At 44.4% G+C, this 24,958-nt stretch overlaps 1 protein-coding gene across 1 annotated transcript in view; it reads right to left on the reverse strand.

Moving 5' to 3' along the window:
* Nucleotides 1–24,958, reverse strand: part of LOC147710146 (E3 ubiquitin-protein ligase TRIM39-like) — a 145,201-nt gene that overhangs the window by 49,782 nt on the left and 70,461 nt on the right. Inside the window, exons 3-4 of the mRNA XM_086920842.1 lie at nt 18,472–18,702; nt 14,247–14,269 (exon numbers count right to left, since the gene is read on the reverse strand). Of these exons, the coding sequence (XP_086776968.1) occupies nt 14,247–14,269; nt 18,472–18,702 (254 nt within the window). The remainder of the gene's footprint in view (nt 1–14,246; nt 14,270–18,471; nt 18,703–24,958) is intronic.

Below are 24,958 nucleotides of genomic sequence, written 5' to 3' on the forward strand. Positions count from 1 at the left end.
TCCAAAGTTCTAGCGTTTATCAAAAAAGGGGGTAAAGACCCAAGAAAAGACATTGACAGAGGCCTTAAATCATGCCAAGATCGACTACTCGATCTATCTGGTCCACTGACCAACATTTTGAAATGGCCATGGAGGCCTACGTGGATGACTCCCTCATCGATGCAATAGAGTTATGGCAATGGGCACAGAGAGCAATCTGCATCCTAGGAAATGCCAATACGGTGCTCTAAAACGAGAGAAGGAAGAGCGTCCTGCTAACAATCAACCCAAAACCCGTAGAATGAGCTTCCAAAGAAGGTGGAGCTTCTGCCGGAGGGCCCCTCTTTGGGTATGATTTCATACGAGACATGGCACATCATGTGAGGGCTTTCAGCTCCATTCAAAAATTACAGAAAATTATTAAAAGAGTTTTCTAGGATAGAGTTTTTGACAGGGATGGGAGAACACAGGGTTGGTTCCCCTGCCATGGACAAGGTACTTCAAGGCCCTTTTATGGACGGGGTCAAAGATTCCATTCAAACTTCAGCTCGTACTCATCCTTCTATCCGCAAAAGCAGAGAGCTCATGGTAGAGGATTCAGAGGAGAAAAGGAGGCCGAGAACTTTCTCAGCAGGTAGGACTTACCAAAGACCCTTCACAGACCCTTCTAAAGGGGGGGGGGTTAGCTCAATTCTCTGGGAACTGGAATATGGGGATAGTAGACCCTTGGATCTTAGAAACAGTGAGGGGATACATAATAGATTTCAAAGGCACCCCAGTACAAAGAAGCCTACCCCAAGAAATGATATTTTCCCACAAGGACTCAACCCTAGCATCACAAGAGGTAAAAGATCTATTGGACAAAGGTGCAATACAAGAAAGGACAAAATGTGGTTTCGTAAGCAATATCTTTTTAGTAGAAAAGAAAGACAAAGGACTAAGACCTGCGATAAACCTAAAAGAACTAAACAAATGGGTGGTCTACAACCACTTCAAAATGGAGGGAATACATCTTTTAAGGGATGTGTTAAGGAAAAGGGACTGGCTAACCCGTCTAGATCTCAAAGATGCCTACCTTACAATCCCAATTTGGCCTCCTCATCAACAATTCCTACAATTCCTTCAATTCACCTGGGGTGGGAAACTTTGGCAGTTTTGCAGCCTCCCATTCGGGCGGTCCTCAGCCCCTTGGCGTTTCACCAAAGTTCTCTGTCCCGTAGCAGGTTGGCTCAGATCAAGGGGAATAAGACTGATTATATATCTAGACGACATTCTTATAATGGCCCGATCCAAAGAGCAAGTGGTTCTTCACACAGACCTCACAATAAAACTGCTAGAACACTTGGGTTTCAACATAAACAAAAAAAAAATCCTGCACAACTCAAAGCCAGGAAACACAGAGATTGTGAAAACAAACAATAGACTGCACAGAGGCATGGTTCCTGCATTTGGATGACCTTGTGGAAGACACAGTGAAAGAATGCTCACTCTGCCGAGCATCGAACAGGCCGGAGCCCTCACTGCCCACTATCACTGAAGACATCCTGAATGGTCCTTAGGTCTGAGGGAGTGCAGATTTTGAGATTTTACATGACAGGTGCTGCGCACTGTTAATCCTAAACGATTACTCAAAATGTCCAGAATTTCAATGGACAGAGCCATCGTAGCAGAAAAAGAATACCAAAGCTTCAGAAATAATTGGCAGTCCTCATCATCTCTAGTGAACAGACTATGGGCCGTCATTTCAAGGACAATAAATGGCTGATTACCTGAATTTGTTTCAAATAAAAAATATAACAGGGACACCTCGATGTCCAGGCAAATAGAGAGGCTAAAAGGGTTATGCGTGCACTCAAGTAAGTATTGCAAATTGCTCTCGCAGAACATCACAACATTGATCACAGAATCTACTCATTCTTGCGGGTTTACTTGCTGATGCCCCAAACCATGACGGAACAAGCTCCAACCCAGCTGCACATGGGGGGCTGAGTGACCAACATCATTCCCCACCATCCAAGGGGGACACCAACCCCAGCAGAGGATGATGCCATCATGGCTACGAGAATCAAGGACAAAAATGAAGCCCATTGAAACATAGCGTCAGTCACTCTGATCAGTGTGTGAACGATCTGATGCTATTCAAGGACTGTCATCCTGAGGAGCAAGTTTCGACTCCTCGATGAACTTATTTATTTATTTATTCAGCTTATATCGCGCACTGTCACCTTGCAGGCATCCTGGCGCTAAGCGCCTCAAAGGTGGGGAGGGTGTGTCAAATAAATGGTCAGGCAACCAAAACTTGGGGAACAGCCAGGTTTTTACACTTTTTCTGAAGGGAAGGAGCTTCCTAATTTGTCTAATCTCCCAAGGGAGTCTATTCCACAGTTTTGCAGCTGCCACCTCAAAAGATCTACCCCCTGACCTTACTTTCCTAAACCTTAGTACCTTCACTAGTCTCGCCGATGAAGAGCGAAGCATTCTTGTAGGGGTGTACCAGTCAATGTGTTCCGCATGAGCACAGGTCCTATCCCTTGAAGGGCTTTGAAAACAAGGCAGAGAGATTTGAAGTGCACTCTCTGTCTCAGACGGAGCCAGTGGAGTTCAGCCAAAGCCGCAGACGCAGATGATCTTCTAGGCAGCCCCAAGACGAACTTGGCTGCTGTGACTGGATCCTCTGTAGTCTGTCCAGCAGGAAGTTAAGGGAGTCGAGCAGAAGGCCGTTACAGTAGTCAAGCCTACTGAGAATCGTACACCTTGCCACTTGGGCGCACGCATGAGAAGGTAATAACGGAAAAAAATGTGTAGGGACCTAATGATCACAAAACAACAGCCTGTCGTTTTTGTAACCTGAGCTTCCATAGTAAGCTGGTTGTTAAGCATAATGCCCAGATTACGAACAGTTTTTACAGGCCGAACTGCGGTCGAAGTTCCAGGGGGCCAAAAATTGCATGGAAGGAAATGAGGGGTCCCGTTTGTAGCACAGAAGACCACCTCTGTCTTTCCTGCATTAAATTGTAGACAGTTGTCCTGCAGCCAGCGAGCCGTGTCCTGCAAACAGTTGTGAAACACCTCCACTGATGTCGAGTCCTCTCCCTCAAAGGAGAGGATCAACTGTGTGTCATCCACATAATTTATGATGTCAATATTATGTGCTTTGATGACCGCAATCAGAGGTTTTAAATAAATGTTAAATAAAATAGGACTAATTGCCGAGCCCTGAGGTACACCATGCGGTACGTTGGAGAAGACAGATTGGAAGGGGAGAGGGACACCGCCTGCTGTCTATCCTGTGGAAAAGATTGAAACCATCGTAAGGCACAGCCTTTCACCCCTGGCCTCACTCAATCTTCTCAGCAGGATCTCATGATTGACCGTATCAAAGGCAGCAGAAAGGTGGGGCAGGATCAGCCCTGCTGCCTGTCCCCTGTCTGTCCGCCCGCTTCTGAAGTTCATCCATGACGGTCACCAGGGTTGTCTCGGTCCCATGAGCCGGCCGAAATCCAAACTGTACCTCTTCTAGCAAATCATTTTGTTCCAGGTGCCTAGAAAGAGTAATACTAACAGTACGTTCCAGAATTTTAGCTGTGAATGGCAGCAAAGAAATAAGTAAAACAAAAGGTTTGGGCACGCCTCACTTAACGTAAACTTCCTCCGAATTCCAGATTTGAGCACAAAAGCTTGATGACTTCACAAGCCACAAGGAGCTACACCGTGGGTAGCTTTCCATGAGCAACAGAACCATTCCGGTCAGTGCTCAATATAAATTTATTGGTATGAAAGACATGGGTGTGTGGTTATGCATGGGATAAAAACATGTGGACAACACAAACCAGAAGGTTACATTTGATTATTGTTGAAATGGTAAAGGCAATAGACCACTGTGTAATATATAGGGCCTTTTAGAAATTTTTGAGTTTTATGTAGAAAAATGTGCACTGTCAGTTTTTTTATATATACAAAAAAAGAGAGTGACAAATGTACAAAATGTGGTCGGGCTAGTATGTATGGGTCTATTAGAAACCTCTCCCTAAGAGTCAGCAGCAGAGTTTGAACAAATCTCTTGAATAAAATCTGTTGGAATAGAGAAATTGAATAAATCCTTGGAGATATACCGTGAGAATGGGGAATGAAAAATGAAAGGGGTAAATCAGCAATAAACAAAGTACAGAAAAAAGATCTACATGTAATACATGTTAGTATAACAATTACACCGTTTTGTATATACTTGTGTGCATTAGGATTAACTCTTTCACGTTGTGGAGAACAAAAATATAACTTGGTCCTGAGGAAGGAAGCAGTTATCAAGTTGAAGCTTCCGAAACGCGTCGACGCCATAACCCAAAATTCATATTCGGCGTTGCCAACAACAATCCTGGTTCAAAGGAACAACATTCCTTCCCTTGTTGGCAAACCACATGTCCGAAATGAAATGATAAAGACAGATAATAGTGTCTTTTTTTTAAAATTTCTCCAAGTCCACGTTAGGTGGCTCTGACTGTGTTTTTATATTTTGTACAATTTTGTGGTACCTTTGTGCTATATATGTTTTTAATTGATTATTTCGTCGACAAATTTTGTAACTGATATATTTTTAATAAATTGTACCTTTCTTATAATTTGTTTGTATATGTTCCTTCTTGGTAAGTGTTTTTCCACAAAATGAATGGTGTGATTTATGATTGTGAGTTTGAATCCTGATCTAGTAACAGGTTATAATACTTCCCAGTGGGAAAACCTTTTGTTTTACTTAATAGTACATTGGCGCTCCATTTCCCTCTGGGTAATTAAGAGCCCCTCTCTTCTTATTTACACAGCAAAGAAATAAGCCTATAGTTTTTGGAGCACTCAGGATCCAAAAATGGCTTCTTCAACAAAGGTGACACCAAGGCCTGCTTCCATTGGGAGGGGACCACACCACTAGCTAACGACTGGTTACAGATCAGGCGAAGAGTAGGGAACAATTCTTCCTCATACTCCTTCCAGATCTTGTGAGGAACCGGGTCCAGGGGTGAGCCAGAGGAGATACCCTGTGCCAGTCTGCTAAAATCCTCCGCCGTTAAAGTCACAAACTCAGATAGTTGTTCAGAGACCTGACAACGGGGCCAATATCCACACCGTCCGAATCACTCAACACAGGAGCAACAGCATTCTAAGCCTCAGAGACTATACTCCTAGCTGCTTGCTGGCCACTCTCAAGGTCGTTAATAATCAGCTGGATCTTTTCCTGGAAGAACCTAGCCAGGTTCTCACAGAGTTCTTGAGAGGGTGATATCATATTTTAGAGCAATCAGGGCTGGTGAGACTGTTCAGGATATTAAAAATGCTTCAGGAACTGTTAGAAGCATTGCAGATTAGGAAAGAGAAATGGTTGGCTTTAGACCTTCTAATCTCATTCTTATAATCCAAGATTTTGTGTTTCCACAAGAGCCTAGCTGTATCCTTGTAGCCTCGCCTCCATCTTCTCTCAGCCTGTTTACACGCTAGTTTCAGATCTTTTAGTGTCTCGTTAAACCAAGGGGCAGAAGTTCTGCCCTTACATCTGTGTTTTTTCAGGGGGGCACAAGAGTCCAAGGCTGAGGTGATCTTTAGATACAGTGAGGCATAATTCTCCTCAACTTGTCTAGAGAGAAACAATCCCCGACTTTAACACCTTGGCTGCTAGGGGTTTTCCCGCTGGGTGCTGAAATGCTCTGATTCCCACTCTTCATGACAAAGCCAGCTCGTCATAAGCGCAGGGCAGGTAACACCCATGACGAGCTGGCTTTGTCATTAGCGTCGAAGGGGTTAAACACAGAATCAGAGCTCCTCAAACGTGTGAGAGCCTTCCAATCTCTGCTGAGGCGTAGGACGAGACACCAGAGTCTGAGGGGTCCTAAATTTAACAAAAAATGTAATCCAAGAATGATCCGTCCATTCCGTAGGCAGAATTTCACCAATATGCAGAAGATGGAATTCGGAAAAGATTAAGTCAAGGAGATGCCCAGCCTTATGAGCGGCCTTAGAGACCTGCTGGGACAGGCCGAGGCCTTCACATGAGTGGAGTAAGTTGTAGAAACCAGAGAACCGTTTAGCCACAAGTTAAAGTCCCCCAAAATTACTAGTTTATGATGTGTGGCTGCCATATTAGTGAGGGTATCTAATAGTGATTGTTGCTGCTGAGCACTGAAAGCCCCAGGTCTGTAGCATATAACCCCTGTGAAAATAAGACCAGAGTAATTTTTTATGGTTGTGCCGAGTAGTTCCAATCCATTAACCACATCAATATCAATAGTCCCTATCTTCCAGGTGTCTTTGTAAATTACTCCAACCCCACCTCCCCGCCCATTTAACCTGGGTTGGTGATGGATTTTATACCCAGGCGGACAGGCCCAGCCAGGGTCAACCTCACAGTCAGGGCAGGTCCAGGTTTCTGTCATAAACAGAACATCGAGCTGGTGTTATTCCTTCTGCAGCTGAATTTCTACACTATGCTTTGGCAAGGACCTCACATTGAGGAGCCCGCACGCTAGCAGACCTTTATCAAGTAAATCTCCTGGCGGAGACGCCGACTCAGCGAACCAAGGAGTTGCCTTATCAGCGTGAGACTCACCTAAATAAAGGAGTGTCTCCCTGGAGTATCTTATGTGACCAATTTCCCCAGTAGAGTCCCCACTAATGCCCGAATGGGCAGCATGGCTGGCGCTGAGCTCTTCCTTGGCACAGACGGGTGCGGACGGGCTTGCCTTCGGTGCGCCGCTGGCATGCCCGCTGCGATTTTATGGAGTCCTGAGCGTGTGTCCTCAAAGACTAGAACGTAAAACACACTACCTTCAAAATGGCGGTACCGCTCGCACGGACGGACCCCCGCCGGTTGGGAGAAGATCGTTATGAGGAGCTGAGTCACCGCTCCAGTCCCCACAGTTCAGTGAAGGATATCAATCTTAAAAACTATTTTAAAAACAGACCACAATATGCAGGATGCGTGACCGTGCTGGCAGGGCCCTGCCGAGCAAACACTACCACCCTTTGAGCAGCCAATCAGGTTATGCGTGCTCGCACCATCGGGGAATTTATGGAGCCCTGAGCGTGTGTCCTCAAAAGACTAAAATGTAAAACACACTATCATCAAAATGGCGGGTCCGCGCGCACGGACGGACCCCGCCGGTTGGGAGAGGATCGTTATGAGGAGCTGAGTCACCGCTCTAGTTCCCACAGGTCAGTGAAGGATATCAATCTTAAAAACTATTTTATAAACAGACCGCAATATGCAGGATGGGTGACCGTGCAGGCAGGTCCCTGCCGAGCACACACTACCACCCTCTGAGCAGCCAATCATCCTAGTTAAGGGACTATGATGACGCAAAAATATGGACTGGCTGAACAAGAAACATGTCTTACTTTTGTATGTTTCAAAGCTCTTTTACCTCCCCGAGTCTGGGCTCCGGGAAGGGGACGAGGATTTCCATGTTAGCAACCGGTTTGTGAGGTCTCCACGAAGTGGTGAACACATGAATCCTATGTCCCAGCCAGGAAGTCCCCTGACTGACAGAGTTCAGGCACCTGAGAACAGAGGAGAAGTGAGGGAAATGGACCTGAATAGTAAGGTGGGCCCCTCCCAGAGGAGATCTGATCAACACAGGCACCATTTCCGGTTGAATTCCACCCCCTCTCAGGCTACGTAGACCATGAGCAATAGACTGTTTGAAACTATAGCCAGTCTATGCTGGACTGGTGTTTCTGTTTGTTGTTAAAGTTTTGTAGGAATCTAATACTCATGGCGCTAAAGCGCATGCGCAGTCCCATGGTTCAGGCCATTTCAGAAGCCAGAGATCACCCTTGGATCTGGGCCCCTTCGTTCAGTTTGGGATGACATCATTGATCAAATAAAAACTGCGTAGGCCTGCAAAACTGGTTCTTTTAAACTTTTAAATTCAGTGCCACAAAACAACATCCACTAGACTTCTCTGCAGTGTTCAGAGCAAGCTATGTGTCTCTCTAAATTGTTGCACCAGATGTGCGTAAAATGCCCTGCATGGTTGCAAGTAGTACAGGCTCACTGCAGCATCCCAAAGCTGTTGCGCTCCACAGGAGAAAAGTGTGCCATGTGGCCGTGCACTTACACTCGCGCTCAGGAATGTTATATGATGTTAAAAAGATGTCTTATGTGCACAGCTGTAACCAGAAGTGGTTTTGAGTCTTTCTTAGCAAAGTTCCATAAGGCTGCGGCAAGGACAAAAAAAAGTACCTCGGTCCATTCTGGCCAGATTCAAGTCTGCTGAGTGCAAGGCTCTCATAGGGGAATAAAATTGCATCAGAGCATCAAGACTTAGACTCTCGCTTCCGGTTAGAACTGGGAGTCTCTAGTTGACAATGGTATACACCTTTGTCCAAATGGTAAATGGCTACACTCCTAAAATAACCCCAGCTCACCCCCTTGGTATCTTGGCACGAGCAGACAGGCTTATCTCAGAGGCAGTGTGTAAAGCATTTGTGAACACATACAATAATGCAGTGAAAACACTACAAATGGACACCACACCAGTTTAGACAAATAAGTAATCTTTACTGGACTTAACACAAGACCAAACAACAAAATATCCACTATACTGTGATCCAAACAAGTCTTTAAAATGGTAGAAATAGCTTGTTTACTTTAGATTGTAAATGCAACACTTTACTCTCAAAGTACCTGGGATGCGTGACGCAAAACAAACAAAAGGGTCGCAGGGAAGGTGACGCGCTGTTCCTTACACTCAGGGGAGTGGATTGCGTCGGTTCCTTACTGCTGCGCAGGGGAGCTGAGGCTCGCTTCCTTACTGGGTGGTGAGTTGACGCGCCGGCCTCTTACTGCGATCCGATGCGATGACGCTCCGGTGCGATGTGACAAAATGCCGTCTTGGTTATTGTGTGACAACGTAGATGCAATACGTGCACGCCAGACGGCCGTGCATCGACTCAGAGAACTTCTGAGCCACGACAGACCATGCAACACGCTTCTCTGGTGATGCGACAGCGACCTCTGCAGCAGTGGCACACTTCTCCGGTGAAGCGACATGCTTCGGTGATACGATGGCAGCAGCGGCGGCACTCTTACTCGGCGATGCAACGACAGCTGCTGCGGCGGCGACACACATCGTCTTGGAAGGCCCAGCACAACAGCAGGCACTTAAATTCTCAGCAAGGGAATTCCGGGGGGGAGCTGTTGGTTAAGTCTTGTATCCCTTAGACTTCAGGCAGGAGGCAAGCACAGTTCAAGCCCTTGGAGATTCTTCAAGATGATGAAAGCACACTCAGTCCTTTTTCTCCTTTCTTTGACAATGAAGCAACCACTGCAGGCTAACCCCCAAACAGCACACATCACAGGGGTAGTCTCCTCCTTCAGTTTCTCTGGCGCTTCTCCTCAGCAAAGGTTTGTCTTGATTCCCAGAAGTGATCTATATTTATACTGCAAAATCCTTTGACTCTGAAGGCAGAGAGTGTCTGTAACTAGTCAAACCAGTTCTGTGCAGTCCTGAAGCACTTTGTTTACGGGACTCCTTCTTTCCTTTGTCAGGGTGGGCCAAGATCCTCAGCCACACCACAGGAGGTGGAGCCGGCATTGTGGAAGGCAGGTACAGCCATATTCAGGCCCAGGTGCTACTCCTCCCACCAAACCTCATGCAGATAGGGTGAGTCAGCACAAGGCTGAATAGACGTTATAAGATGTTATAATCAAACTGCCCATTTTGGCCTATGGGAACGGCTAGTCTTACAATAGTGAAAAAAGAAATTGGCTGCAATTCACTATCGGGACATGCCACACACATCGGGGCATGTCCTACCTTTTACATACAATGCATCCTGCGCTAGGCCTACCTTAGGGGTGACTAACATGTAGAAAAGGTTAGGTTTAGGGACTGGCAAGTGGGTGCACTGGCCAAGTCGACATGGCAGCCCCATGCTGCACACAGGCTCTGCAATGGCAGGCCTGAGCCATAGGTTACAAGCTGCTCCGGTGGGTGGCACAATCAGTGCTGCAGGCCCACCAGCAGCATTTGATTTACCATCCCTGGGCACACTCAGTGCACTAGACTAGGGTCTGACAAGTAAACCAAATAAGCCAATCATGGAGTCACTAATCCATTACATCAATTTAACATAGGGGGCACTTGCACTGTGGCACTGAATAGCAGTGGCAAAGTGCCCAAAGCATCTAGACCAGCAAAACATATAAAAAACCGAGGAGGCAACAGCAAAACAAGCACTGGCGTTGCCAATAGGTCTCGCAGTAGGAGAGTTGGAGCTATTGGTTTTGTAGATGAGATTTTATATTTATATATTGTTATTGGCATTGTCAATAACAATATATAAATATACAATGTCATTTACAAAACCAATAGCTCCAACTTTCCTACTGCGAGAACTATTGGCAACGCCAGTGCTTGTTTAAGGGGCAGGGTTTTTAGTTTAGGAATATATAGGTGGCATTTAGGGGAGGTCCTGTCTTATTGAGGACTCCATTTTGGGAGCTTGGGAGCAGAGCAGAGATTGCAGTTAGCCCCACCCATCCAACCTATAAAAATGTACCTTTTATTATTGTTATAGATATGGCTTACTTCGTATGAGTTGATATAGTTACTATAGGATAGGTTGTAGTTTTAAAGGGGCGCTTTTTTGTTGGTAATGGAGTCACCCCTCAGGAGGAGGGGGTCCTCTGAGGGGACAAGAGGAGTGTTTGGAAAAAGGGAGTTCGTATTAGAGATAATTGGTCGGATGTGTGAGAGAGAGATCGGGTAATGCAAGGTAAGGACTGTGATTGGAAGATGAAAGATGAGGTTACAGCGGAAAGGGAGTTGATTTGTTCTGGGGAATTGTTGCAAAGTCTGGGGTTGTTAAGGGACGGGGTGTCAGGAAACATTGTGTATTCGTGAGGATATCTCCGTTTCATGTATTGGACTTGAATTCATGAAGGTTGATGCCTGCAAGCCTGTTCTAATAAGGTGGGCATTTATGCTGTATAGGCTTGTGTCAGGGATATTATTGCACATTTTTTTATATGTCATTTTTAGTCGCAAGTGCTGAAGAAAAGCGAACAAAAGGCATGCGATTAACAAGCAGCATGTACTTGTCCAAATGTTGCCTCTTCTTAAACTTCAAACTTTAACATGCCGCCTGGAAGTGAGTGGGGGTTGTGGACGTAAGCGTACGTGACGTCTGTAACGTGGTTACGATAGGGCGCCATTTTGAACGGAAAGCCCTGCGGTGGCGGGAAAATTGGCGAAGTCCCGGGTCCGAGGAGGGGGCCCCGGTGAAGAGTAGAGACGGCGGAGGGGGAATATGTTGGAGTGAGTGTAGGGAAACCCTGTGAGAGAAGTGCTGGTGTCGTGGAGAGGATTTACGGAGAGGAAGAGCAGGTGAGTAAAGCTTTTTTGGGGGGAGTAAAGTAGAGGTATTACGCCGTTGCCTATTGTTAGTGTTGCCTTGTTTGTTAGAGTAGTTGTGTAAAGTGTAGGTAGCTTTTTAAGATTTGGATGAGGCAATGTGTGTGGTTGTTTATGATTTGTGTGTACATTTTTGGTGCGCTGACTGCGATACAGTTTGTGAGAACATGCTTTGTGAGTGTGTCTGCGAGTGTGTGAGATAGTGTGTGTGAGAGAGAGTGTTTTTAGTTTTGTTATGAATCTCCAGTATTAATTGGCGCACTGTGATAAGTAGTTTTGCTACTTACAGTTTGTGATGCTGTCTGTGTGGCAGGAGTGTTACCTCCAGCTGGAGATGTTGTGGCTATGTTTTTCTTTGGCTTGTACACTGAAATTGAGTTTACATAAAAAATAGAGCGCCGTATTGGGGTAGACGGATAGATTATGTAGTGATTTTTAACAAACAAATAATCTAGCCTTCCCGGAGATTACATTGAAATACATGTTTATTTTTACTGCTATTGCACCATGTTGTTGGATATAGTTGTGAACGGTACAGAACATTATGCGGCTGTGCTATAAAGTGTTTTTTTTTAAAATATGTCTGAGCGAGATGCTGTTACAGTGCCACCGGCGCAAGTACGTGTTTTGTGAGTAAGTTAAAACAAGAACAAGTCGGGTTGAGGCGGGAGAGTGAGAGAGTGGGAGGGAAGAGCTGGAAAAGGCCAGGCTCGGCAGTGCGGCATGGCTGTGATTGCGTGGAGAGAGAGGGTAGGTGCTGGTGTGGGAGGGGGAGGCTGTGATTGCGTGGAGAGAGAGGGGAGGTGCTGGTGTGGGAGGGGGGAGGTGCTGGTGTGGGAGGGGGAGGCTGTGATTGCGTGGAAAGAGAGGGGAGGTGCTGGTGTGGGAGGGGGGAGGTGCTGGTGTGGGAGGGGGAGGCTGTGATTGCGTGGAGAGAGAGGGGAGGTGCTGGTGTGGGAGGGGGGAGTTGCTGGTGTGGGAGGAGTGCTGCTAGGGGAGGAGAAGCCTGATGCTGGATGGGGGCGGGAGAGGCTGGGCTTGCATGCGATGCGCTTGCATGTTCACGTGAACTTCATGAAAACCGCGGGGCTGAAAGCCCTTTGGTTTGAAGATGTTTTCGCCACATGAATTCTCGCTCCGCTCGATGCGCTTGCGCACATCGAGACCTAAAAATGGAAGGGTGACCCACACAAAAAAAAAAAACGATGGATTTAGGCCCAGATCCTTGTACTGGGGTGAATGTATGACATTGTTCTACATTCTGTCCATCAACTGTGTTTTTTGCAATTTCCACACCACTGGTGCCAGGTCTAACACTTCCCTACTAAGTTATGAACACACTCATTCTATATTTTAAATCTTGTTCACATATACATTTTGGCCTGCAGTAAACAGTTAATTCGTCACATGCCGCTTAATCTTCCTCACCTTGCACCTTTTTGGGTCACAAAAGACAAACAGCCAGGCCGCACATTCCTTGTTGAAAACATGTGCAATTATTTTATGTGATCACGGCCATTTTTAATTGTTTCATTAAGTGATCCAGAAGACATGTATCCGTACAGGCTTTAAGGAAACTGCTTTGTTAGCTACACAACAGAATACATCATTGAGAAGTACAATGTCTCATTAAGCTCTGTTAATAATGAGTTACAAGACCAGCCAGGAAACAAGCAGCACATTTGTGTGTGTCACCTCAGGGTGAAGGGTTGGAAACTTATTTACAGGTTTAAGGATTGAAATGAGGCCCGTGGAAGGATCCCTCAGGAATGGAGACAATGGGGGGCAGTCTCTGCAGGTGAGGGGAGGTGGCTGGGAGGGCTGGAGTCAGCCCCTCCCCCTCATCCAACAGGAACGGAGACATGTGTGGACAGACGGTCTCGCCAATGGTGTGACCGCAGTGCTATAGTTGTAAACAAATGCCTCTTTATCTTATTTCAGAAATGAAAAATGACAATGATCTGATGCCCCGAACCACACCTCATGTTTTCAATGAAATACGACAGGACGCTGAGCCGCTGATGTTAATTGTTTGAATTTCTATTGCTACCAAAAGTGATACATAAAGACCTTAAAAGAAAAGGATGATTGAAATGAGGCTTTGGAAGACACACAAGGAGGTCTCAAGGACTTGAAGAAGGATTTGGTGCCAGGCCAGAAATTTGAGGATTGAAATGAGGCTTCTAAAGCCTCAAGAGGATGCTACGGATTGGAGGAAGGTCACTGCAGACTGGAGAGAGATTTCTTAGGACTAGGAACAGATCTGAGGATTACAGTGAAGTTTATGAGAAATGGACGAGACCTCTTCTGATTGGAGGGAATTTACTAAAGAATGAGGCCTGAACATGGCTTTAACTACATTTCAATGACGTTTGGAACACAGAAGGGAATGTTTTGAAGACTGGCATTGTAGTTTGGAAACTTTGAATGAGTTTTTGCACAACTCCTAATTGAGGAAAACCGGAGGCGAAGTTTCCAGAATGTGCTTGAGTTTTCTGTGTGTTCAGGGTACTTTTCTTAAGACTTTAGTCTAGTTTTAAAGATACAGATATGTTTTGTGAGGACAGCAGCTCTTTTATGTAGAAATTATTTTTAAGACTCAAAGGAGTTTTCTGATGACTCGCAGGGATTTAGGAAAATTTAAGAGAGCTTCCTGATGATACAAGGGGGTATTCAGAGGACTTGAGTTTTCAGAGGAATCAAGGATATTATCTGGGGGCTTAAGGGTTTTTTTGAGGATACAACGTGATTTCATGAGGATCTGAAAGTTTCCTAGCACTTTGTGTGAGCTCTGTAGTGGCATTTGCACACTGCGGCAATGAGACCTGCTACTTACAGACTGAGGGGAGGATAATAAACCAGCCTTACCTGCTTAGGGTGCTTCTGACATCCTGCAAAACAGAAAAACAATCAAAGTGAAATTAGTTTCCAGAGAAGACGTTAAAGTTATGGCAGTATTTTTAGAAGTGAAACACTTCGATCTATCTACGATTAGAAAACAGTGGCTGCGGTCACATGACAAAGCACATTCTGTGGCAACGCATGACCCAGCACAGAGTGTGACATTCTGAATGACATCAAATGACATAGCAGAAACTGATATTCTGAATGGTAATGCCACAGCACAGTGTCATTCTGAATGGAGTCACAAAACACAGCACATTCTGATATTCTGAATGGAGTCACTTGACTCATTGTATGATGTTCTCAACAGGGTTACATGCATGGGCATCATTTAGGGCTTGCCAGGGGTCGCAGCTGCGACTCCTGGATTGCCCCTTGTGACCCATGGCACTGCTTGTGCGACACCTGGATACAGAGGTAGTAAATTCAGTGCCAAGAAGACAGAGGCAGCTCGCCCTTATAAAAATTGTGCTTCACCTTCGTTTTTTGCCACTTTTTTACTACATTAACAGTGAATAATCTGCCAGAAGTCCTTGTTGTAGTTCCTGGTGTGCCATGTTTTATTACATTAACAGTGAATAATCTGCCAGAAGTCCTTGTTGTAGTTCCTGGTGTGCCATGTTTTATTATACTAAGAGTATTACAGGTAACAGGCGTTGCAGGAGGAAGTATAAACAGCAGGGATACTAGAAGAGTGTTCTTCAGAAGAGTAAGGTGCGAACAGAAGCATTACTAAAAGAGTGCCATGAAAGAGTAGTTAAAAGCTGAAGGGATAGAACAGTGCCCTGCAGGAGGAGGTACAAGGAAAGGGTACTAGAAGAGTGCCCTGCATGAGGAGGTAAAGGCAGAAGGAGTACTAGAGGAGTGCATGTAAGTGGCAGCCATCTAGGAATGAGATCACAGCTGCCCAGGAAGAACAAAGAACTGTGACAAACTCTTGTGCTGTTCTGTTTTTTTAAAGGGTCTGCTTGTGTGAAGCTCCCGCCAGTTACTGGATTAATTCATCCCAGAATGGGGTGAGCCTCAGGAATGAAGAGGCGGAGATGGGAGACCCTCTATTAACGTTTAAAGAAGAACCAGGCAAGAGCAAAGGATTTGGAATATTGGACTTTTGATGACAAGTTGTCTATGACCTGCATGCAACGTGGCTAAAGTTAATGTCAGTATAAGGACTCAAACGCACTGTTTAGAGGGTGACGCCAGGTTCACAGCTGGTGAATGGAAAGTGTCCTCATCAGATATAGAGAATAACTCTAAGAGAGAATATAAACTATTAAAGAAATAATTGTGAAGCACTTTCAGATCAATATTTACAACTGTGAAACTTGTGTGCGTTGTAGTGGTTCATTGATTCACAGCAAATGACTGCGCCTTGATGACCACTCTCAGAGGACCAGCGTTCGTGATAATACTCTGTGACATCAGAGCTTTTAGGAAGAGCTGAAAATAGGACTACTATAGTAATTTATGACCATCTATGATGTAAATGGTGTTTTACGTTCAATATGATTCAGAATGTGTCAAAGAAAACATCTTTCTAGTAAACATTGAATTTTTGATATATAAAAACAATATATTGTTTCTATTTACATGTTTCTCTGACATTCTACCATCTTTGAAGGCACTGCTCCCCACATCTGTGTATTGTTGATTGCTGGGGTCTTCAACCTTTTCTGAAATAAGAGCCACTTATGATCAAAGAAAAGCTCCCGAGATACTATTATTTGTGTTGTAAAAGTGACCACGTCAGACAAGATTACAGTAGTGGTCGTACCGTGCACGATTACCAGCAATTTGGAATGCCTCTGCATGAGTAATACAGGACGGCCATAGGTGCAATGAACCCAGCCCATGGTGTTAATATTAATAATACGTCTCTCCAAAGCTGCACGATTTATCACTCAAATAACAGCTTTAAATATATTTTAGAAATCAATTTTTCCTCAAAAGATCAGTTCATGAGTTCTAAAACTAAATACATATTTATCTCAAATACAGGCTTCAGAATTTTAGTGAACATATATTAATTCAACCAAGCAAAAATTTCTAATTTAGTAGCCTGGGCTACACACGAGAGATACTTGCAGGTATCTGGAGAGCTACCAGTAGCTCACAAGCTCCTCGTTGGAGAAGCCTGGTCTATTCCAATCAGAAGTAAGTAGAGTAACAGACTTAGTGGGTGGTAGCAAGCAGAGGGTCATTATTATCAGATAAACCAAACAGGTCATCAAGGGGTCATGGGCCATCGTCCTTGATGACACAAGAGGTTTATCAACAGGTCAGGATTCACCTTCCTGTCATTACAAGAGAGGTTACTCCAAAAGGTCATGGGAGAGCATCTTAAAATGAGTCACGAGGTCATATCAACGTGTCAGGGTCCATCATCATAGCAGGAGGCAAGAGTGGTCCTCTCTTGTAAGAAGGATGAGCCTCTCCTGGACTGTGGGTCTCACTAGTCTCATTTCATATCTCTTCACTGACACAAAACTATGGTCCAAACTTTATCTGCATTGGTGATGGTGGGCTTGATTCCCAAATTGGTCACCCAGGGAAACATAAGTTTATTATCTATCATTTTCCTAGAAGCAGAAATGGCATTTGAGCATGTGTTTAGACTGACTGGCAAATTACACGTTTGTACGAACCAGAGAGGGATGCTCTCTTTCAATCTTGGAGGGATGCTCTCTGTCACCATCGGAGGGATGCTCCCTGCCACACTCCGAGGGATGCCCTTTTTCGCCGTCACAGGGATGCTCTCTGTCACACTAAGAGTAATGCTCTCTGTTACACTTGGAGGGATGCTGTCACCCTGGGAGGGATGCTCTCTTTCACCCTCCGATGGATGCTCCTTGTCTCCCTCTGAGGGATGCTCCCCGTCACCCTCAGAGGGACGCTCCCCGTCACCCTCAGAGGGACGCTCCCCGTCACCTTCAGAGGGACGCTCTCCGTCACCCTCAGAGGGATGCTCCCCGTCACCCTCAGAGGGATGCTCCCCGTCACCCTCAGAGGGACGCTCTCCGTCACCCTCAGAGGGACGCTCCCCGTCACCCTCAGAGGGACGCTCCCCGTCACCCTCAGAGGGACGCTCTCCGTCACCCTCAGAGGGACGCTCTCCGTCACCCTCAGAGGGATGCTCCCCGTCACCCTCAGAGGGATGCTCCACGTCACCCTCAGAGGGACGCTCTCCGTCACCCTCAGAGGGACGCTCTCGGTCACCCCTCAGAGGGATGCTCCCCGTCACCCTCAGAGGGACGCTCCTCGTCACCCTCAGAGGGATGCCCTTTACATTGAGGTACTTCTCGGGAAGCTTCCTGGCTGTAAACTAATCAACCTATTTGAGCAGAGCATCACTGTTAAAGTGACAGCGTATGACCACAATAAAGGACGTTTATACCTCTAATCCGACCCTAAGCCATATTGGTAAGGAATTTGGTTGCCGTTCAGGGTGTCAAGATAATACAGTCATAAATCAAATTTCTGTTGCTGCCGGGCAGCAATTTGCAGACATTCCTTTTGCACACTCCTTAATATAACCAAGGGTTACCCGTCATATTAAATTGTCACTAGTCTTCAAACTAAAGAGTTTTCTGTGGCAATCTCTATCTTTATCTGGAGTGAAAAAAAACAGTGAGCTTGCCATTACCTATTCCAGATTCCTAGTTATATAGCTTTTCACCCTAACAAGAGGTTTGGTGACCACCTACATCAGGAGAAAAGTAACCGCATTAGAACAGAAATGTTTTCAAATTTCTTAGAAAAGGAGAAATTTGGCTTTTTCCCAATTCTCTCAGGTGTTGTCGCTCATTAAGCTTTCCATTTCTATCTTTTAACACATTTTGCTCATTGGTTTTCATATATTATTTACTGTCAGAGGAATTGCTTGGTGTGTTTCTTTCTCCCTAATAGATAAAATACATAAATAGTTTGTATATAGATGTGTTATTAGCTTGTATATCACACTGTAAACGCTCACTGTACATTTCACAGTTTGTATATTGAGTTGGACTCACAGCATTAAGTGGGACAATGTAAATTATCCATGTCTGTATATTGTGTGCGGCTCTCCGAGTGCGTGGGGTCACTGTGCATTGACCCTGCCAGGAGATCATATGTGTTCCACTCAGACATTTAATAATGCAAACAAAATATGAATACTTCCTTCTGTTTTATTTCCCAAACAGTATCTCACCTTCAGGAGTTCCCACGCCGGCGCCTCAGACTTTTTTTCTATCTCCATTATCAGGGCCTTGAGAGAGGCGATTTGATTGGATAGTTTGGTAATATTTGCATTTTCTATCATGGTCATTTTCTTCTCCATCTCCTCCAGTCTTCTGTGCAGTGCTTGATCATTTTCTTTCAGGAGCTGCCGCAGATTTTCAAACTCTGATTCAATTCTATTCTTCTCAGTTCTTAGCTTGTTCTGTCAGAAGCAAAGAAAAGTTGTTTAGATATTAAAAAGCTTTCTACAAGCCGTCCTTAGAGTCTAAGTTGAGGAGGAGGATGGTAGGGTTGATAGTTCCTTCAAAATCAGACCACTAATGTGCTTTTCATAATTTCGGAACTGCAATCGCTTAATACCTTCCCTTCTATCGTCTTTCATCCTTCTCACGTTCCTGCCCTCCCCCTTCCCTCATACACCTCATGAACTGTAGAGAGGTCAGAATATGTGAAGCTGCAGACAAGCCTGATCCATGGAGAGAGTGCAAGGAAGACAACCCACCGCAGGCAGAGACACTCAATCCATGGAACAAGTGCAAGGATGAGAACCCACTGCAGGCAGGGACCCTCGATCCATGGAGCAAGAGCAAGGAAGAGAACCCACTGCAGGCAGAGACGCTCGATCCATGGAGTGAGGGCAAGAAGAGAACCCACTGCAGGCAGGGACGCTCGATCCATGGAGCGAGTGCAAGGAAGAGACCCTCCGCAGGCAGAGACACTCAATCCATGGAGTGAGTGCAAGGAAGAGAATCCACTGCAGGCAGAGAAGCTCAATCCATGGCCCGAGTGCAAGGAAGAGAACCTACTGGGGGCAGGGACGCTCGATCCATGGAGCGAGTGCAAGGAAGAGAACCCACTGTGGGCATGGACGCTCTATCCATGGAGCGAGTGCAAGGAAGAGAACCCAAATGTGGGCATGGAAGCTCTATCCATGGAGCGAGTGCAAGGAAGAGAACCCACTGTGGGCATGGACGCTCGATCCATGGAGCGAGTGCAAGGAAGAGAACCCACTGTGGGCATGGCCGCTCGATCCATGGAGCGAGTGCAAGAAAGAGAACCCACTGTGGGCATGGACGCTCGATCCATGGAGCGAGTGCAAGGAAGAGATCCCCCGCAGGCAGATACCGTCAAACACCCAGAGACAGGCTGAAGTCAAAAGATGATGTAAAAGAAGTGGTGCCATGAAGTTTCAGCTCTTTGGGATGGGAGACACAAGATTTGGGGAGTGCGGACTGCCCCTGTCCTGCCAACACAATGGATGTTTGCCCAGAAGGAGGCGCTGATGGGATGTCCTACAATGGCCCTCATTCAGAGTGAAGGGGAATCACTGATGTGGGAATTTCATATTCAAAATCAGTGCGTTTACCATTAGATACCTTAGATGTGCAATTGTTGGATCTTTTTTTGGCAGTTGCTGCTAAGGTAATTCTTATGGAGTGGAAGTCTTTTTCTTCCGTATCATATCATACATGGTGGGCATGGGTTTCTTTTCTACGAAGTGCACACATTTCAGTTAATGTGGCTCATCTTACCCCTACTATTTCTAGTAATGTTTGGAAAGCTCTGGACGCATATATGGACTTGGCCTCAAAAGGTTTGGTTGACCAGTATCCTTTTGTGTCATCTACTTGATTGCTGTTTCTTATTTGTGTGGGGTGTTTTTGTAGTACTGCAGTGGATCCTCTTTTCTTTCCCTTCCTTTCCCTTTTCTTCCTGTTTTCCTTCCTTCTCTTTTTCTTCTTTTTACTTTCCTTTCTTCTCTCTTTTTATTTCTTCCATTCATAAGAAGTGATACTATTCACGAACATTTTGATTCATGGACATATCCCGTATGGCTTTCTTATATTTCACCTATGTATTCTTTACGGGATTTATTGGTCATTGGATCACACATAATACTGTACCTATGGATCTTTTAATTGATTGTATCACTGTATATTGCATTCAATTATTTATTATCCTTCTTAAAATTTAATAAACTTATTGAACAAAAAAAAAAATTATAATAATTGTAGTATCCTGCTTTCATTTCTTCTCTGTCCTTCTTCAGTGTTTGTCATTACTTGCTCAGCAGGCATCTATGATGTCACATAGTGTTCTAATTGTGTATGCTTGAAAGCAGGGACAGTTACATCTGAGGCTGAGCTGGAGTCCATCTGCTCCTGGTGGGGTTTCTATTATTGGATCTACTTTATTCTATGTTATCTACATGACCGGAATCTTATCTTCAATAAACCTAATCTGTTTCATATACTGGACTTAAAGACTTCAATTTGTTACAATTTTGGCGACGAGGTACAGAGCCTATGCGTGAAGAAAAGACTGGATTACTGCAACTAAGAATTTGAGAATACTGCAACTGGATAACTTTTTGAAACCAAAGAGGAAAAGGCATTTAATGAGAGCACGCTGTGTAAAGTAGAGGTGGAGGCAGGTTTGATCTCTTATGGTTTATTTAAGATTGAAGGATAAAACAGGTGGAGCCAGGAAGCACAGCTGCACAGTAGCTCAGGAAGGCTTCAACTGCCCTACATAGAATACGAACTTACAAGGAGTAAAGCATTCTACAGAGTGGCTCGCTCTCACACGAGCCTTAAAGCAATACACATGAACTAAAGTGAAATCACAACATAACACATCCCCCCCCTTACAATAATAAAAACAAAAGAAACCCCAAGGAAGGTGACAAGGAAAATAAGGAAGAGGAAAGAGAAACAAGGTAAAAATTAATAAACTACCTAACGTAATCCTTTAGCCAACAAGGCAATACTCTTGTCCTATTGGAAACCTTAACAGCAGGTAATTTGGGTGCTGAAACTGTGTCACTACTAAAAGAAGAAGAACTCACATTGGGGAAGGAAGTCACATTATCAGACTTACAACTGGTGTCGACAGAGCTGGACTCATGTTCAGAATGGCAAGATTTATGTGAGGACTCATTGATTTGACAGTCAGGAGAACTGGTTACCTCTTCCCCCTCCCTTAATTGAGGAAGAGAAACACTAGGCGCAAGTTGGGACTGCAACTCGCTACCATGCAAATAGTCTTCAACCCAATCAAAATCAGTAAGTTTGCCCCTCACGATCTTGCTCTCATCATGATTCTGACAAATATCTAAAGCCACATTTTTCAGGTTCCAAACTTTTCCATCACTTAACCTGACTGAGTTCCTAAGAACCTCAAGAACCTGTTTAGGTGAATCAAATTTATTCTCACCTTTCAAAACCTTGTAAGGTTTCTTAATCCTAACCCAATCTCCAGTTTTTACAATCACATCTTTTACACAATGGCGCTGATCATAATAAGCCTTACTTCTGTCATGCACCAATTCCAAATTTTTCTTGACTTCTACAGGTGACCATTGTTGGACACTGTCTTTAAATAACCAGCTAGGGTTGAACTTGCACCTGGGTTGTCTACCTCTCATCATTACAAAAGGGGAAACTCCTGTGCAATTATTCAACGTCACTTTGTAAGACCACACAGCTTTTTGTATTTCCAATTTCCAATCCAACCCTTTGTAATTGGCAGCTTGCAAAATGCCTTTAATCACTCTATTGAAATGTTCTACAGTTCCATTCCCGCTAGGGTTGTACAATGAAGTCGTTTTGTGTGTAATACCGCACTTCCCAAAATAATCTTTAGCAACCTTGGATAGAAATTGTACTCCATTGTCCGTTAAGACATTCACGGGTAAACCTTCAACTATAAAAATCTTATCTAAAAACTTTAACACAGCTTGAGTATCCACTTTATCCACAAATTTAACTACAGGCCACTTGGTAAACAGATCAATGGCAACCAAACCATATTCCTTCGGGTCCCCTACAGGACCAAATATGTCCACAGCGATGGTTTCCCAAGGCATGCTAGGAATGAGTCCATCACTCATAGCTGGTCTCAAAGTCCTCAAGGATTTGTCTGCGGAACTGCAAACAGGACAACCTCTGACAAAAGTCTCTATTTCACTGTCGACTTTTGGCCACCAAAACAAACTTTTAACAGATAACTTAGTCCTTACTATACCAAAATGCCCCTCATGACATAACTGTAGGATCTTCTTCCTTAAACCAGAAGGTGGAACGATCCTGTCCCCTCTCAATAAAACCTCTTTCTCAAATGATAACTCAGATCGTACTTCCCAAAATGGCTTCACAGTGCCAGATAAGGATTTTTCTTTTGGCCAACCATGACAAATAAACTTTGAGACCTCTACTAATTCCTTATCAGCATTATGTTCTTTTAACCAATCCTCCCTGCTAATGGCTGGGAACCCAGAATCGTGTATAAATGCCACACTAACGTTCCCCCAAGGATCATCAACACATTCTTCCAGAGGGGAAGGGAGTCTTGACAGACAATCAGCAACAACATTGTCTTTTCCCGGTACATATGTGATATTGTAAATGTATTCTTTCATGCGCATAGAGATCCTTGCTAACCTAGCAGAAGCAGTTGCAGTGCCATCAGTGGATAAAATGTGGACTAACGGTTTGTGGTCAGTCCTGATGTGAACCATTTTTCCCCAAACAAATGCACGAAAGTGTTCTAAGGCCCAAGCGCAAGCTAAGGCTTCCCTCTCTATAATAGGGTATCTGCTTTCAGCTGGTGACAAAGCCCTGGATGCAAATAAGATGATTCTTTCTTTACCATTCTCATCCACTTGTGACAAGACCGCGCCCAAACCTTTGTCACTTGCATCAGTTGTCAGAGAACAATCCAAATTAGGGTCAAAACTAGACAAGGCGCTCACTTTCTGCAACTCCCACTTGATTTCGGAAAACTCTTTCTCACACTCTTTAGTCCATTCAAATTTCACATTTTTCTTTAGCAAGGATCTAATGTTATATACCTTTGAAGCAAAGTCCTTGATGAACTTGGCACAATACTCAGCCATACCCAAAAAGGATTTGATTCCTTCTTTAGAATCAGGTGCAGGTGAGGTAACAATACTTTCTATTAGTGAAGCTTTTGGTCTGACGCCCTCCTCACTAATTATATGGCCAAGATATGAAACACTTCTTTCCCCAAATTTGCATTTAGACAATTCAACAGTCAAACCAGCAGAACTCAGTGTGTTAAAAACTTTCCACAGCTTCGCGTCATGATCTTCTTTGTCAGTGCCAGCAATTAGAACGTCATCCTGGAAAAAACAAATGCCATCCATATCTCCAAACAATTTGTGCATTAAGCGTTGAAACACTGCCGCGGCTGATGCAAGGCCGAATGGCATCCTTATAAATTGAAAACAACCAAATGGTGTGATGAAGGCTGTTAGATGCCTTGACTCAGGTTCTAAGACTACCTGGTGGTAGGCAGCAGAAAGGTCTATTGTGGAAAACCAAGTCGCTCCCCTTAAGGAGGAAACCATCTCGTTAATTTTGGGCAAGGGGAATCGTTCAATCACAATATTTTGATTTAGATGGCGTAAATCAATACATAAACGGATTTTGCCGTTGGGCTTCCTCGCTACGACTATTGGACTAATCCACTCCGAAGAGACTACCTCTTCTATAACACCCTTAGTTAATAGACCCTGAATTTCTTTTTTGACTTCATCTCTTATCAACAAGGGAATAGGTCTAACCTTATGCACTTTGGGTTGTGCATTCCCTTTGAGCATGATTCTATGCTCAAAACCCTTAAGCTTGCCTAATTGTCCACTTACAACGCTGGCAAATTTACTTTTCAATATATCTTCCACCTTGCTGCACTCATCTACGACTAGTACTTTCTCCTTGCTATTAGGGTCTAATATGATGTGGAGATTCTTCTGGTCATACCACCCCAGAACAGAAGGTCCCTTTTTGGCTATGTATAACTTGCCCCTGGTCACCCTACCCTTAAAAATGAAAGTGAGCCATCTGAAACCTAAAAGGTCAATTTTCCCACCTGTATAACTCACCGGACTAACATCTGAGGCATTTAACTTGTCATCTATTTTCTGTGTGAAGTTTTTTTTCCATATCTCTTCGTTGACAATCGTATATGGAGATCCCGAATCTGCATATACCGTAACCTTAACACCACCTAAAGAGACTTCACAGATAGGTTTGCCCTCCATGGCTTCATTAGTAATGTTCAACATGTAATTGCCTTCCTCAGTAATGTTCAACATGTAATTGCCTCTTACATTCTTAACACAACCATCCTCATCTTCACTACTTTCATTAACACACACATCCTCATTCCAGATACATTTGACATTAGTACGCCTGCGGCACATTTTGCTAAAGTGGCCTATAAGACCACAAACACTACACTTTTTCCGTAAGGCAGGGCATGACTTGTAGTAGGCCATATGTTCTTTGCTACCACAACGGTAACACCTTTTATCTTCCATCTTGTTATCAATTCCTTGATTCCTGAAAGGTTGACCAAAGTTCTTGTTTTGAACTTGCTTATTCTGATATTTTGGTGTTCCTTGGATTTTGAAGACAGCAGATGATGCTTTGTCT

This window comes from Lissotriton vulgaris, chromosome 5 (genome assembly GCF_964263255.1).
Source record: "Lissotriton vulgaris chromosome 5, aLisVul1.2, whole genome shotgun sequence".
NCBI lineage: Eukaryota > Metazoa > Chordata > Amphibia > Caudata > Salamandridae > Lissotriton > Lissotriton vulgaris.